Source organism: Ctenopharyngodon idella, chromosome 20 (assembly GCF_019924925.1).
Source record: "Ctenopharyngodon idella isolate HZGC_01 chromosome 20, HZGC01, whole genome shotgun sequence".
NCBI classification, from domain to species: Eukaryota; Metazoa; Chordata; class Actinopteri; order Cypriniformes; family Xenocyprididae; genus Ctenopharyngodon; species Ctenopharyngodon idella.
Window position 1 is genome coordinate 28,116,286 of NC_067239.1, and position 17,541 is coordinate 28,133,826.

A 17,541-nucleotide genomic window follows, 5' to 3' on the forward strand; every position below is an offset into this window, starting at 1 on the left:
TTCATTTTCCAACAGGACTTGGCACCTGCAAACAGTGCTAAAGCTACCAGTACCTGGTTTAAGGACCATGGTATCCCTGTTCTTAATTGGCTAGCAAACTCGCCTGACCTTAACCCCATAGAAAATCTATGGGGTATTGTGAAGAGGAAGATGCGATATGCCAGACCCAACAATGCAGAAGAGCTGAAGGCCACTATCAGAGCAACCTGGGCTCTTATAACACCTGAGCAGTGCCACAGACTGATCGACTCCATGCCACGCCACATTGCTGCAGTAATTCAGGCAAAAGGAGCCCCAACTAAGTATTGAGTGCTGTACATGCTCATACTTTTCATGTTCATACTTTTCAGTTGGCCAAGATTTCTAAAAATCCTTTCTTTGTATTGGTCTTAAGTAATATTCTAATTTTCTGAGATACTGAATTTGCGATTTTCCTTAGTTGTCAGTTATAATCATCAAAATTAAAAGAAATAAACATTTGAAATATATCAGTCTGTGTGTAATGAATGAATATAATATACAAGTTTCACTTTTTGAATGGAATTAGTGAAATAAATCAACTTTTTGATGATATTCTAATTATATGACCAGCACCTGTATATGTATATATATATATATATATATATATATATATATGTGTATATATATATATATATATATATATTCAAAGAGGTTGAAAACATTCAAATAAAATATAAATCTAGATTTTTTTATAAATATAAAAAATACATATTCAACATTTTTTTATCAAAAAGAATATATTTTTTTCAAATATATTTGTATATTTATATTTGTATATATATATATATATATATATATATATTCATCCTTAAGTATTCAATCAAATCCATATATGTTTAAATCTACAGTTTTTAGAAATATAAACAGAAAAATTGTGTGTATGTAATATATTATACATTATTAGAACATTATTAGAACGTTATTATACATTGTTATAACATTATTATAACATTTTAATATTGAAATATTTGTGTATTCATATATACATACATTATTAAAATGTGTGCATGACTAAAAATAAATCTACAATTTTTCTAAATATAAATTAACATTTTAATATCAGAAATAATATATTTTTCTAATATATTTATATATGTAATATATTAATATACAGCATGTACTTATACTGTATGTATTTGAAAAGTAAATGAATATTCAAATATTGTATTCTAGTAAATATAGGGGTTTTCACAATTTATTTTGATGCTGAAAAAAATGTAGGCTATATTTCACCTTTAACATCTGGAACATACAGATGTAAAATGCGCAGCTTCTTTAAATAGTCAATTAGCAGACACTTTTACCTGAAATGACATGCCGTTCACTTGTCCACCTCCACCAGCAGCACTTTACGAAGTTTTATGCATTAGCTCGAATCATTCAATATGCAAGAGGTATCGGCTTACTAGTGAGACATTGCACGGTATCTCACCTTCCTGTCCCAGACACAATACTTACACACCTCACCGGCCACATTAAACCTGCATATGAAACATCAGCTCGGAACTCCCCGACCTACAAAGACAAGCGTAGTGAACGCATCAAAGCACAACACACACAGTGATGTACGCTGACTCTCCCGTCAGGGCTAATCAGTCTGACGGCACGCTGCGCTACAATGACAGAGTCTAGGTGTGAGCCTGCTGGGGGCCTTACAGTGACAAGAAGAGCGCATGGAGCATTTCCACTTCCTGCCGTCAGCTAGACAGCAGGAAGCAGCATCTGGGTGTCTATTGCTCTGTTCTGAAACCTAGTGAGCTGCCTACCTAGGCAGCATCCTAACCATCATGGAACCTCATAAATGACTGATTTGAAACACTTTACATAGGCAGCCACATGAATAGCACTCCACAAATAAGATTCACTATTGATTCCATTACAGACCTTAGTGTGTTGATATGCTAATGGTGCAATACTCAAATCACTATAAAATACACAAAATGCACAAATACTAAGTAAAATAAAGAACTTTTTATATGTACTTTCAGTATTTAATGAAATAAACGTTTATTCATCAACATTTTTTTTACTTTTTGTAGATTTTTTTCAGTGCTTGTTGAAATGCATTATGGATTTGCCTTCTCGGTGAAGGGATACACTGAAAAAAAAAATTTTTTTCCTCAGTATTTTTGTCTTGTTTTCCAGAACAAATATCTAAACATTCTTAAATCAACATACAATTATTTGAGAAGCAAAACAACATAAGATAACATTCTTGTTTTCTGAAAAATGCACCAACAAAAGGACTTTCTTCTCATTTTCCAGTACAAATATCTAAACATCAAGATACATTTACTTGACAAGAAAATTACTTAAGATATTAAAGCCCAGATTTACTATACAGGGCAAATTAGCGTGAGCGCAATTCCAAAAAAGCACAGATGGGAGTGGAAAGTTCTGTGCTTGATTTACAGAGGATGTGCAAATTAAAGGCCCTGATATACTTCAAACGAAATCGAAGAGCGAACTGATGTGACGTCATTTCGAACAAAATCAGGCCAAAACAAAGTTCGTTTTGGGAGTTCGAAACACCATTGGTCCGTGATGATAAACGCACTGGAGAGTCGCTTTATAGTAGTAAATGAAGTTGTGCTTCTGATGAAATGAGGCACTGTTTTTCATGTTAGATACTGTAAAGCTGCTTGCTTTTAAGCAATCTATTGAATAAAACGGCATATAAATAAACATGACGTGACTTTACTGGAGTGCTAATTTGCAGAGCTCGTGCTAACATGCCCATGTTGTTATGATCAGACGTTTTTCTTACGCTTTCTATATAAAATACTTGCTGTTTTCTCATTTTTGTTGTGTTAATTTTGTTACTGAGAGGAAAGTGCGCAGCACATATACATATACATATACATACATATATATATATATATATATATATTTATCTAAACGCTGCTCTCAGCAGTGTGGGCGGCGTCAGATTTTCGATAACAGTATACCACTGCTCACACACTTCGGACTTCGTTTACCTCTAAATGAAAAAGAACTTCGCCGTGAGTATATCGGGGCCTTAAAGAACACAGACGCAGCTGGATCTTTTCCATAATGACCAACGCAATCTACCAAGAACAGCACAAATTAATGTCTGGTTTAAGGCTTTTTTTTGGGTGGTATATAATGGTGCAAATACTAGCAAATTGACTAGCGCAAACCTTAGTAAATCACCTTATTTGATTAATTTAAATACTCTCCTCCCATAAATTTTGCATCTGAAAGGGAAACTCCTATAAATTTTTACTGCGAGTCTTTAGTAAATTCTGACAGTAGTTTTTTAACACCAAAAGAAGGTTTGCGTTGATGCAAACTGTTGGCAAATCTGGCCCTATGTCTTGTTTTCGTTACATTATGCTTAAAAACAAGAAAAAAAAAAATGTCTGCCAATGGGGTAAGAAAAATGAACAATTTTTTTTTTTTTGCAGTGTACATAAAATTGGTCCAAAACAAGGTGGTATAATACATTTGCAAAAGCCTTTCAGTCGGGAGCTCAAATACGATGTCTTAAAAGACTGTCTCTGTAGGCAGCTCAGGTTTGGGAACAGAGCAAATGTGTGTGAGAGGCCTCATGTTGTTTTTATGCAGAAGACATCGAGTGTGGAGAAGCTTTATTTAGTCTCCCTTAAATATAACATCAGCCAGGCAGAAAGAAATGAGCCACTGAAATATTCCCTCACACAGAAAACAGAGGAGTTCAGCTGGGGGGTATCCTCTCCTAAGAGAAACTGTAGCGAAGAGAGGGAAAAGTCTGTGCGCACTGAAGCGAGATTCAGTTGGCCTTATGCCTGGCTTTCAGCTTTTGAAAGAATGAACACAACAGAGATATATGCACAGGAACCAAACCAGACTAACCATCTCAATGAAGCCCAACAGTGACTGGCCTTTTTTTTTTTTTCAGCAGTCTTGGTTTGTCAAGTATTTTTCTCATTCATTTTCTTCATTCTGTTAGCATTTCAAAAATGCCTTTAATAAATAGCTCTAAGACATGAACCAATCCAACCAGCTCTGAGATGAATTACAACATTTGTTTCAAAGAAAAATCAGTGAAAAGAACTATTGAACTATCACACACACACAGATATGGACATTAATAAAGCCTCAAACCACATGAATATGATGCTGGTAGCACAATCTGATAGGTAGCGGTTTCTTGTTGCGCTTAAGCGAAAAAAAAAAAACAAAAACACAAAATGATCCCAAAATGCCCATTTTGTTGAGTATCTTCATTAGCACAGCCTTAAATGAGTTAAATAAAGTCTTAAATGAACACAGAGTTGTGAGAAAATAGGATGCAGATCCCCGTCATATGTGTCAGGTCTTAAAGTGATAGTAGCCTAATAAACCTGCTACAGTCTGCATTTAATGTTAAACAAAGAACAAAAGAAAAAGAGAAAAATCACTCACTGCTCTTGATTGGATAACTTTTGTAGCTTTAATAAAAAAATAATCTATATTTTAATCTAAATTATGCAGTGAAGACTGTGAAGTGTTTGATAACTGCTTTGATTCTGGATATTTCCTACCTGTTAGATCAAATATTTAAAATATACTGTCTTTATGTTGTTTCTACATTAATTTGAAGATTAAATGGGAAAAAATTACAATATGAAATATATTAAAAACTGTCAGGTGTGATTAATTGCGATTAATTACAGAAAAATGTGCTATTAATTAGATATTTTTTTATTGATTGATTAACATCTTATTCACTAAAACGAATCAATCAAACTTCCAAGTGCAAAATAATGAGAGAGTTTAGGAGATCATGTTTGATTATTGGCTAACGGTTTTGCATTGTAAAGTCTAGAGTATGTCTACATAGTAGATCAAACTCTTATTTCCACAGAGCCATAAAGATCCAGGTTTTTTATGATGTGAAATTAAGCACTCGTATACTTAATATCAATAATGTAAAAATAACAAGACTAATAACCACTCTGCACTTTACATCTGCAAACGATAATAAACTCCTGCACTTCACTTTTATATATTATTATACTAACAGTTCTAATTTAGACTAAATGGTTATTGGTAATAATCCAGTCAGTATGTCTTTATACTCTGACTGAATGAGGGGCGAGACTGAAGTCCTCGGTAACATCTGCAAATTCGAGAAGTTCTGATCTCATTAAAAGGCTGAAATGGGAAGATTCTCCTCTGCCCTCAAGTCAAACATGACCCCGGCAGCTAATGAGTACTGTCTGCCAGGACGGAGCATCAACGCTGGTACATCCATTGTTATTTTCTGACTGCTGAATTAGATATCCCTGCCGAGGGTGAATGCAGATTGCCCCCTTGTGCAAAAACCATCATTAAGCATTCTTTTCAGCTGCATATTAGTTCTCTCCTCAAAGGAGACGCAATTAATCAACCTTCTTTGTCAGGCGGCCTTACTGGTCACGATAAAGTGCAGTATGAAATCGTCCAGGGCGTTTCTTTAATGGCTCCGCTGCACGGGACTTGGCGGGAGGAGAGGTGTCTCTAATTGAAAGCGTGCAGGCTGGACACTGGACATGCCGTGGAGAAGGCGAAAAGACTTTGGCGTTTTGACTCGTGCTCGGCAGGGCAGGGGCCTGATCTTTAGCGGCTCCAGCGCCGTGCTGTTAGCAATCTTGGGAAGTTTAGTCTGCGTTTGAGTGACAGAGTGACTGCTGCTCGGTCCCGGCAGGTGGACGCGTGGCACAGAGGGCGAAGTTTATCAAAGCCTTTGCCACATTCTGATTTTTGTGCTTGCACATGAAATTTGAGTGACTGGAGGCAGTCAGACTATGAAGCTCGCATTCTCTTTTGAACAATGTAATCTTAGCCTACAGCAGGGGTGCCCAATCCTGCTCCTGGAGGACCACTGTCCTACACAGTTTAGCTCCAGCCCCAATTAAACACACCTGAACCAACAAATAAAGGTCTTACTAGGCATACCAGAGCTTGGAGCTTAACTATGTAGTACAGTGGCCCTTCAGGACCGAGTTTGGACGCCCCTGGCCTACAGTATCAGACCATCTGAAGAAAATTTGATGCAAAAGGCAGAACAGTAGAATCAGTGTAACCGGTCCTACTTGACCCGACCCGAGCGGGCGTGCTAACAAGGCGCTAGTGCGCCTCTTGATGCCAGGGGAGTGAGGTTTACACTCACAGCTTTTACAAGCTTGCTTCTGTTACACTCACCACCCTAAACCTCACTCCCATTTGGGTCATGGCACCAAATGTTACCGGTTCTGCTCGACCCGCACCGAGCGGGATTCGAACCACCATCTCTGGCATGGTAGGCGGGCGAGCGAACAAGGATGCTAAAGACCGGGTCTCTAGTGTCAGTCACTAGTGTGTCTCTAGAGACCAGGGGAGTGAGGTTTATGCACACAGCTCTTACTACCTTGCTTCCGTTACATTCACCCCCCAAATCTCACTCCCATTCGGGTCACAACACCAAATTTTACCGGTCCTACTCGACCTGCACCGAACGGGATTTGAACTGGCGTCTCTGGTATGGTAGGCGGGCGAGCGAACAAGGATGCTAAAGACCAGAGTCTCTAGCGTCAGTCGCTAGTGTGCCTCTAGAGAAAAGGGGAGTGAGGGTTATACACACAGCTCTTACGAGCTTACTTGCGTTACAATAGGACGCACATGTTGTAATTGGTGATTCTAAAGAAGAACATTAGAACAATGAGAAAAGTGGTGGGGGCACATTTTAAACTTTATCAGTCTGGCTCATGAATATTAAGTAGTTGATGTAATGTTTGCCCAGTAATTGTAATTTACTGATAGCAATCAGATTGTCGTAATTAACTGATTTACAGGAAAATAGGCACTCAAACTGAGTGACTCATATGTTCAGTAGAGCGCAACAGTTACTGCTCACTTTTTAAGCCACTTTAAATCCGGAAGAAAAGTCAAATAAAATAAAGTAGGAGCCATAGCCTTTGGTTCTTTCCTGGTCTTGTTTCATTGTAGGAAAAGAGATTGTTCAATCTCTTTTCCAACAATGTAAAAAAATGCTGTAAAAAAACAGACAAATTCTGACAGTAACATACTGTTTTCCATTAAAACAGTAATGTGCTGTAGAAAACAATGCATTATGGGCAATATTTTTCACGGTAAGCAACTACTGTTAATTTACAGCCCAATTTCAACAGTAATCTACTGTATTTATGTATTACGGTTTTGTACTGTAGTACGCAATGCATTGTGGGCTGGTGCATTTTTGAAGTAATAGCACAATGGCGCTGAACGGGTGTTTCACAAGAGTTTGAGTACGAGCTCCTTATCCGTGTTTGCGGCACTCATGACAGGAATATATGTGGAAAATATAACTATTTGAAGCGAAAAGGAGAGGGAACTTTGAAACTCACTGCAGCAAGCGCGTTCTTTTAAAACTGGACCGCGGGTAATGAGCAGGAAGAACTTAAGCTTAAAAGGCGATGGCTGAATCAAACTTGTTCATGTTCGCGGCACTTATGATGCTTCTAATCCCTTAAGAAGGAACTTTGAAACTGACTGCAGCGAGGAGCGAGTTTTTTTAGACTGGACCAGTGACTGTGGTGAGCGGGAACAACTGAAACTGAAAGTAGCGCCTGAAACAAACTTGTGTTTGCGGCGCTTATGGCACTTTGAGGAAACTGACTGCAGCAAGGAACGCGTTCTTTTAAAACTGGAGGTTTTGATCGGAGTGTTTTCTCTCACATCCAGATCACTCGAACGGTGACTTTGGAGCTGGAACTGAAAAAGACAGAATAGCGCTCGAATGTGAAGTGAGTGATTATGAAAGGATTAAACGGAGAGTGTACAAAAAATCCTGTCGACTCACTGTAATTCATCATTTATTCCCAAATTTCAGTGTTTATTTAGGCTTTCAGACTGTGTATTTCTTTGTGGTATTCAGCCTGATGGTTTTGGCTGTAGTGCTCGTTGGCGGGAGAAAAAAAAAGGCTATAACTAGTCAAATTTGTTCTTAAACATTATTGATTACCTCACCATTATTTAGAGTGAATTGTAAATTGAAATAATCAAAGAAATGTACTGCATGTATTTTTTACAGTTAATGGCTGTAAAGCAATTTCACAGTATTAATACCGTAGAATTACAGTATATTCCTGGCGACTCTGCTGCCAGTATTTTACTGTAAAATAAAAAAATACTGTAAAATACTGTATTTTGTTTTACGGTAATAAGCTGTAAAGCAATTTCACAGTATTCATACCATAGAATTACAGTAGATTGCTGGCGACTCTGCTGCCAGCATATTACCGTTATTTTACACAGAAATTTTTTACAGTGTACTGTCCAGTGAAGGTGAAAAAATCCTCCCAAAAATATCACAAAATAAACTAAAATAAAATCCCATTCATGTTTCCATAGTGATTTAAAAAATAGCTCTGAGATGAATCAACATTCCAAGCTTTGATTTAAAGAAGACCTATTATGCAAAATTCACTTTTATAAGGTGTTTGAACACCGATGTGTGTCCGCAGTGTGTAAACAACCAGCTTATAATGGTAAAAATCCTTTTTTAAAATAATTCCCATAAGAAGCAGTCTCTTCAAACGAGCCTATTCAGAGCCCTGGCCACAGCCAGTGACGATCTGCCCTATTAGCATAGACACAGCCCTGAGTGAGAAGCACAAAGTCCTTGCTGTAGCAGCTGGAGTTTTACAATGTCTGCCCCAAAAGAGACATTACAAATGTTGTGTTTTGGGATGTACCAATGAACATACGATTCTCCATAGACTCCTGCCATCACTGAGGACATCGTGATTAAATTTAATTTTTGAAGGAAATGTCACGAAGAAAGTAGGTAAAGTCTTGTACGTTTGCGCCTTTACATTTTATGCAGGACTGCTTCACAAATGAGGGTCTGTCCAACGCTGTATTTTTACAAAGGTTGATTCTGAAAGATGGGTCAATACCAAAGCTTCATATCCTGATGCTGCCCTCATGTGCTATCGGAATTAGTTTCCTAGTTAAAAATTGCTCATGAACGCCCTTTCTGACATTTTTGGTGCGTGAGATTGTCCTGTTTTGTTGTTGCCAGTATGCTGGAGCACGAGTTCTTGAAACTCCACCCTCTTCTGGAAAGGGGGCCGGGAGCAACAGGTCATTTGCATTTAAAGGGACACACTCAAAAACTGTGTGTTTTTGCTCACACCCAAAAAGTGGCAATTTTAACATGCTATAATAAACGATCTGTGGGGTATTTTGAGCTAAATCTTACAAATTACAAATTTACACATACACACTTTGGGGACACCAGAGACTTATTTTATATCTTGTAAAAAGGGGCATAATAGGTCCCCTTTAAAGAAAAAAAATATATAATCTGTTGATTATAAATACAGAAACAATATATCAATAAGAGGCAAAAATGTCAAATGTTCAAATGTTTGGGGTCGGTAAGATTTTTAAATGATTTTGTTTCTTCTGCTCACCAAGGCTGCATGTATTTGTTCAAAAATACAGTAAATACTGTAATATTGAAATATTATTACAATTTAAAATAACTGTTTTCTTTTTGTGAATGTCTGCTGCTGTCCGTCAATAATGTTCATCAAACGACAAAAGAAAAAGAGAAAATCAATGTTCTTGGCTTAATAACTTTAATAGCTTTAATAATGATTCATCTATATTTAATTTATACAAAGAAATATGTCTGCTTGAAAAAATGAAGTATGTTGTATGTAAATTGTAATAAAGATTGTCCATGTCATTAATTGAAAAGACCATGTTCTTGTTTCTTTATGAGAAGTGGTTTTATTTAACATAAATAAAGACGTTATATGCCACAGCAGTTAAATCTGTGTCTGTATTGCATGTTCAAACCTTAATATCATTCATATTAACAGGTTTATAATAGATGCTTTCTCCAGGAGTATATATATATATATATATATATATATATATAACTAAATGGCATTTTAGTTAAAAGACTATGACTAAGACTAAATCAAAATTTACTGTCAAAATGAACACTGATATATAGTTATAAGTAGTTGTGCAGGCAGACATTCGATTATATCATTCCCAATGCTTCATGGGAGTGAGAAGTCACTACTAAGATTTTTTTTGATTTGATGGCTGGGTAGCGTAGATCCTCACTAGACACTGCACAGTTAAATTTTTAAAAAAGTTATTGAAATATAGAAATTGAAATAAAAATAACTGCTTCAACAGAAGCATCGATTAACAACCTCAGAGCTCACAGTGTGTTTATAAGTTACTGTTAAAAATCAATTCCACTATGGAAAAAAATAAATGGTATTTTAGCCAAGCAAAACAACACCTCTTAGAATATTACGATCATTGAACCAAAAAGTGGGGGAAATGAATGTAAAAATTTCTAAATGGTTCCTACTGTAACTTCTAGGCCCAGAATGATTTGCAAAGAGGATGCTGAAAGTCAAATGTCTGGATGCGTGAGACTAGATCTGTGTTCTGAATGCTTCAGTAAACCCGGCTGATCCTTCTCACTCATTAAGCAAGTGTTAAAACACACGGCTAAACACTGAGTACTTCTTTTATAGCTCTGAATGACATTTCATTCTCAATCCAATTTCTTCCCACAGTCTCTCATACACTACACTAAATCGGAATTAGTCACGTGACGCCATTAATCACCCAGTCCATCTAGATGTATGACTACTGGACCAAGGACAAAAGAAAGATCATTTACTAACATTAGGACAGGGCTGATCGTTCACATCTCATGCAGGAGCTCGGCGCCGGTCCCAGGTGTGCCGTAAGAGGCTCTATTTTAAGCTCCGCTCTTTCCCCAGCGGCTCACGCGGGCCCTTGTGTTACAAGCACATAAAAAGCATGTTGACTCACTGTAATAAACTAATGCAAATTGCGCAGCGGCATGAAGGATTGCACAATAAAGATCCATACATCACTGCGCATGGAGGTCTGGCGGCTGCACACAGCCCACACGCGCAATGCGCCGCCCGCTAATTTACCACTAATTTACCGTGAAGCATAAAAGTTGTTATTTTTTCATTATCTATACTTTCAGCCAAAAACGATTCCCATCTCTCGTCCATCTCTGACCGCCGGAGCACGTTTGTAGCCGAACAAACGTTTGCTCAGAGCAACAACAAACATTTGCCTTTGCGTTTGTGCATCGACTGTGACAATTGGAGCTGATATATCCTTAGGAAATGTCAGTGGATTCAATCAAAACGCTTCCATCGGGGTCTAGAAAGGGGTGAAATTCAGTAAGAGAGAGAGAGAGAGACAGAGAGAAAGATTGTAAAAAATGCATCCATGGACCAATGTTCCAGAGTTGTTTATGAACTCCGTGCAGTCGAGGGCTGTTTTATAGCGGAGAAAAACTTGTGGCAGTGCATGAGGGGTTTTTAAAGTAGCAGCACTGTCACACATGGCTCATCCATTTCAGACAGTCACTGCACCCCATCAGTACTCCAAAGGGTCTAATGTCATGCCACACAGCCCCTGAATATCTGATCTCAGCCCCTGGCCGCTGCATGCCTCTCTGCTCCGCTCTTTCTTATTTATGTTTTCTGCAAGTGGCCTGAATGTATTCTTCAGGGTAGCAGAAATAGAAGTGCAAGGCCAGCAAAATGGTGTTGACCTCTTGTTTTCGGGGCTCCGGGAAGCCAAAACTTCTTCAATGTGAAGTGAGATTTGAGGAAGCCCTATTGGATTTTCTAGCCCACCGCAAACAGGTCTTTTGATCCATAAAGAAACAAAGGCACTTCAGGGGGCCTGAACTCTTGGTGTGACTCAACAAAAAGAGGCAAAATTCAGCTTTCACAAAGAACTACAAAACAGAAAGCAGTCACAGTGCTAAATAAAACACAAGTTTTAAGTCTCAATGTGAACAACAGACAGTAAAAATTTATATAGTACAGACTTGGTGAATTTATCAGACTATTTTTGACTGAATATCTGTATGCTGGGTCAGAAATAGTTAGCAAATATAACAGCGGGTAGTTTTTAATCAGACTACACTGGTCGTGCTGTATGGTTTTGATTCACTAAAAAAAACGTTTCATAAGAGATATTCAATTGGGAATCAGAATGCAATGATTACGCTGTATATTTTGGATTTATTCACTAAAAAGAATCAGAAAATTTATTCAGAAAAAGAAGTTTAAAAGCGTCATTTCTTTAGGAATCAGGCTACACAGTTTCTGCTATATGTTTTTTAATCACCAAAAAGAACTGGCTCATAAGAGACATTAATTTGTTCAGGAATCAGACTGCAATACATTTTTGATTCACTAAAAAAAAAGAATCAGCTCATAAGAGTCAGTTATTCAGGAATTGGACTATATTGGTCACTGTATTTTATTTTAATTTATTTATTAAAAAATAGGCTAATAACAGTAATTCGCTCAGAAATCAGACTAGATTGGTCATGCTGTTTTTTGATTGTCTTTGATTGATTCAATAAAAAGGTTAATTTTTGATTCTATAATAAAAATGATTCATTCAGAAACCAGACTACACAGCTTTACTATATGATTTTGAATTTACTAAAAAGAATTGGCCCATAAGAGTCAGTCGTTCAGGAATCAGACTACATTGGTCAAGCTCAGGGTTGCCAGGTCTGTGAAACAAAAGCCCAGTGCGATTTTCTTCATCGGGCGGCTGAATTCTCCACTGAATTTGTATGTCTGGGGGGTGTTTTGGTTGTGTTGGAGCGCCAAAATCATACGTACGGGGGTGGAAATCAATCCACAGCAACAACTTAAAAGTAGCCCAATTCCATGGGAAAACTGCGTTTTTGGCAACACTGGCATAACTGGTCAAGCTGTATGTTTTTGATTGATTCACTAAAAATGGTTCATAAGAATCATTTGTTTGGGAATCAGATTACATTGGTTGTGAATGTGATGTATGTTTTTGATTCACAAAACTGAACTGGCTCATAAGAGCCATTTGTTTGGTAATCACACTATACAGTCTGCTCAGTGTGTTTTTGATTGATTCACTAAAAAGAATTGGCTCTTAAGAATCATTCATTCAGGAACTGGACTACACTGATTGTGCTCTATGTTTTTGATTTATTAAAAAGAACCATCTCATAAGACTCATTTTGATTCACTAAAAAAGAACCAGCTAATAAGACTCATTCGTTCAGGAATTGTATGTTTCAAAGCATAAATAACAGCTTATGGGGTTGGAAAGACATGAAAGTGAGTAATTATAGATATTTTCATTGATTCTTTTAAGGTCGAAAGCCAAATGCTTGGGTTTTTATCAATTTTTTTTTTATCAAAACCTTTTTAGAGGACAAAGCTTGTCAAGTTACATATCTGAAACAACTTCACACATATGTGAACGTGTTTGCTCATCTCACCTGCACTCTACTGATTGGGTCCTTCTTGATCCACTTGATGACGGTCTCATAAACCAGCTCCTCGGCCTTGGTGTTCAGGCTGTCATTGGACAAGTAGTTGATCAGGTCTTCTTTGGAGATGCTGAGGATCTCGTCTTGTCCCGCCACATCAGGGAAGTTCTGCAGGGCGAAGGCCTTGGCCATGTTGTGTAGCTCCGTGCAGCACATGGCCTCAGCCATGGCCAGAACCCCCAGGCAGTTTGCTGCAGTCAGCTGCTTTTCTGAAGAAGAGAACAAGAGAGGAGCTCACATCCATAAAAGATCACAGCACCAAGGGGATGAAGACTCTAGCAAAGCTATCTGTGCTGTATATCTTGGAGGCTCTGGAAAGGGGCCCCTGCTTAAGGCACTCCAGAGACAGACAACAGAACAAATCAATTGAGCTCAGTGCAGCGGGTTGCGACGCTGTCCCACGGATTAGAATGGCAAGGCGAAGCTCATCTTTAGTCCCGCTGAGTCACATCTCAACGTATTTGACCAAGCAGGTGCAAATGTCCATGTTTTTAACAAGGCAAGAGACTTTTTGTAAGTGGAGAGCCCTATTTTACACTGCAAAGGCAGAATATGAGTCTGACACTTGTGTCATGGTGAATAAATCTAAGTTTGAATTGCCAGTCTGAGTGGTTTCTTAAGAGACCCTTTCACATTAAAATGTGAAAAGCATAATAAAAAAAAAGTGCTGAAAAAAAAAAGTAGATGTAAGATGTACGATTAATTATGAAAAAATATTGTGCCTATACTGCCACTTCAAAGTATGGGGTCAGTAAGAATAGTTTAAATTGAAAGAAGGAAAAAAAGAAAGAACATACTTGTGCATTTTAAAAAGTTTAAGTATAAATGTAATAGGTACAAGTATAACAGCATAAAGCAGTTTTAGACTGAAATAACTGTAGAAAAAGGCAGCCTTGCTGAGCATAGGAGACTTTCAAAAACATTTAAAAAGCTTAAAGAACCCAAACTTAAAGCATGAATTTAAAAATATAAGAAATAAAACTAAATTATAAACAATAATCGCATATTATACAGTAGACACCGCTTGTAATGCTTCTGTCTGCCACAATAATGTGATGTCTTTAAACTGTGTTTATTTGTATGCTTTTCTCACCAAATATTGAGATATATGAATAACTGAAGAAAAATGATACACTAATTAATTCATTAATTGATTAAGAATATAATGTAATTAGCACTAAGCATTGTCGCTCTACGGAGCCCCTAAAGGGACCTTTGCAAAAAAAAAAAAATAGAGTTTTTGTGTGCCCATGAGAAACTACTGGGAATTTTTCGTTACAATTTCTATACAATAACCTATTTCCTTTGTGCGTACCTATTTTCTTTGTCCTATTTACTTCCTCTGTCATCTTAATAGGAAGAAAACGAGAGCAAGGATACGCATGAATTAATAAAGATCATTTTGCTCAAAATTTTAGGTTTTATGTCCGCTTTAACATCCTCTGTGGCGGCTGCAAAATGGGCTGATGACATAATACAGCTGTGTGTATTGTCCTATTTGCTAAGTTTAATGGGTCATTAAAAAAGACTTGAACAGTAAAAAAGTGCTCAAAATTTGGATTGGCTTGGAGTAGAGCCATAGATATAGAGGAAGTTGTGTTATATAAAGGGGAGGCTTATGTGTCAATAAGTGACAAATGACTAAGTAGCTGGATTCAGCCTCGTACTAGACAAACTGCTCTAACGAAATCCAAATTTTGAGCACTTTTTACTGTACCAGTCTTTTTTTATGAATCATTGAATTTAGCATATAGGAAAATGCACACAGAGTGCACAATTGTGCCATCAGTCCATTTTACGGCACAGTTTCTCGGCCGTCACAGAGGATGCGTTAAAGTGGGCATAAGGTCTTTATATTAGAGGTAGTGTAGCCCTAATGAAATCCAAATTTGCGCATTTTTACTGTGCCAATTTTTTTTTTTTATGAACCAGTAAACTTAGCATATAGGACAATGCACACAGAGCCACATATTGAGCCATCAGTCCATTTCGCAGGGTGGTTTCTTGGCCACCACAGATTTAAATTCATTACAGCAGACATAAGGCCTTGAAATTAGACGCACTGCCCTCACGAAAGCCTAATTTTGAACATATTTTACTGTAACAATACGGATGTGTACAGGACAATGCACACATCCGTATCAGCCCATTTCATTGGGTGTTTTCTCAGTCACCACAGAGGATGCATTAAAGCGGACATAAGGCCTTAATGCTGCCCTAACAAAAGCCAAATTTTGAGCAAAATCATGCGCATCTATGCTCTTGTGTTCCTCTCATTTTCTTGCTTTGTTCTCATTTAGTTTCTTGTGAGCATGCAAAATGTTTCCTGCGCAAATATGAAAGTCTGTATATTTTTTATTTTTGCAAAGGTCTCTTTAGGGGCTCCATATTAATCAATTAAAATTACAAAAATTGAAAATATGAAAGAAAAAAAGGTTATAGCAATTTTAAATGTGTTAAATTAAAATACTATAAACTGAAATTGAAACTCATGCATGCTGCAATGCAAACGGTTTGTTTCTGTCGGCCAGAATCAAGTGAACAGATGCAACCTGATTCAGATAAACATAATAAATGTGGACCGCATGAAACCCCTGTGACATCGTTGTGACTGTGCGGGTCTTACGCAACCCAATTTGTCTCCAAAATAAAACATAAGAGTACAAATTGTTGTAAAAATGGTTCAGTGAGCGTCTGGTGGAGGCAGATGGGCTTTTATTATGTCTGGGTCTTTGGAGGCAGGCCTGCAGCATGCCATTGCCAATAAGCCAAACGGGCCACTCGTCTTCTTCCACTCCCGGAGGAAGGAAAAAAAGATTTTTTTAGGTGAGGTTTGTGCCAGAGGCCATAAATGGCATGCCGCAGAAACAGACCGCAGAGCGAGGCTTATGCCCGGCCTGGCATGAGGGTACAGACACGCTCTGAAGTTTCTGAGTCAACGGTGCTGTGTGTGGCATTACAAACAGCAGCGCCCACCACTAACACATGGACTGCATCTCACTACGAATATCATTTCAGCTGGCATAACCTCTTTTTCATAAACCTATTTTAAAACACACTCCGAGAATATGCGGTCCTGGAAATGTCCCGTATAGTTTGGCATTGAGATATATTTCCAAACCTGTTTTCTCCTCATTTCAACACTCCCCCGCTGGACTTAATCAATTGTTTTTTTACTTTAGTAACTTTGACATGCAATCAGATTTTTTGTGCCCTAAGGCACAAAGCAATCCTCAACCTGTTCCTGAGCGCCTTTCGCTGACTTTCATTTGTTGGGGTCATACAGACCCTTCCAAATATACCATTTCTGCAGACTCAAAAGAAACAAATCAATAAGTGATCTTATTGCCTGATCAAATGACCTTTTAAAACAAAAGTTTGTCTTTGTCTGCATTCTCGATACGTGCAGTATAACAACGGCAGCACAAACGTCAGCAGCATGACTCTTTCATAAGTTAACATCATAAGCACTTCTGAGCTCTTCCACTAGCATTATATACACGAATGTTTCTTCAACTAAGAGAACTTGCATTTAATTTTTATTACAACTAACAGATTTCAACATTTGTTTTCTTTTTTGTTACAATGAAGGTCACATTAAAACCATCTGGAAAACTTTTTCATCATGTCTTCATCATTTATTTTTGTTCAAATGCCTTTTTTATTATTTAACCATTGTCTCAGACTTTCAGCTTCAAAAAGACTTTCATATTTTAAGACTTTAAGTCTTAAAATACAAAAATCTATTTGAAGGTTTATTGAGAAACCAATAAATAATAAACATATTTATGATAGTTTTAAAACTTTCAAACTATTTCATTACTGATTGTGTTATATACACTACCTGTTCAAATGTTTGAGGTTGGTAAGAGGATGAAAAAAAGTCTTTTATGCTCATCAAGGCCACATTTATTTGAATAAAGTATATTGTGGAATAATATTATGATTCAAAATAATTGTTTTCTATTTGAGTATATTTTAAAATGTAATTTATTCCTGTGATGGCAAAGCTGAATTTTCAGCATCATTACTCCAGTCTTCAGTGTCACATGATCCTTCAGAAATCATTCTAATATACTGATTTGCTGCTCAAGAAACATGTATTATTATTAATGTTGAAAACAGTTTTTGTTAAAACAGTGCAACATTTTTTT

At 37.2% G+C, this 17,541-nt stretch overlaps 1 protein-coding gene across 1 annotated transcript in view; it reads right to left on the reverse strand.

Moving 5' to 3' along the window:
* LOC127502513 (kelch-like protein 29) overlaps positions 1-17,541 on the reverse strand; it is a 269,801-nt gene that overhangs the window by 63,586 nt on the left and 188,674 nt on the right. Inside the window, 1 exon segment of the mRNA XM_051875482.1 lies at positions 13,337-13,596. Coding sequence (XP_051731442.1) covers positions 13,337-13,596 — 260 coding nt within the window.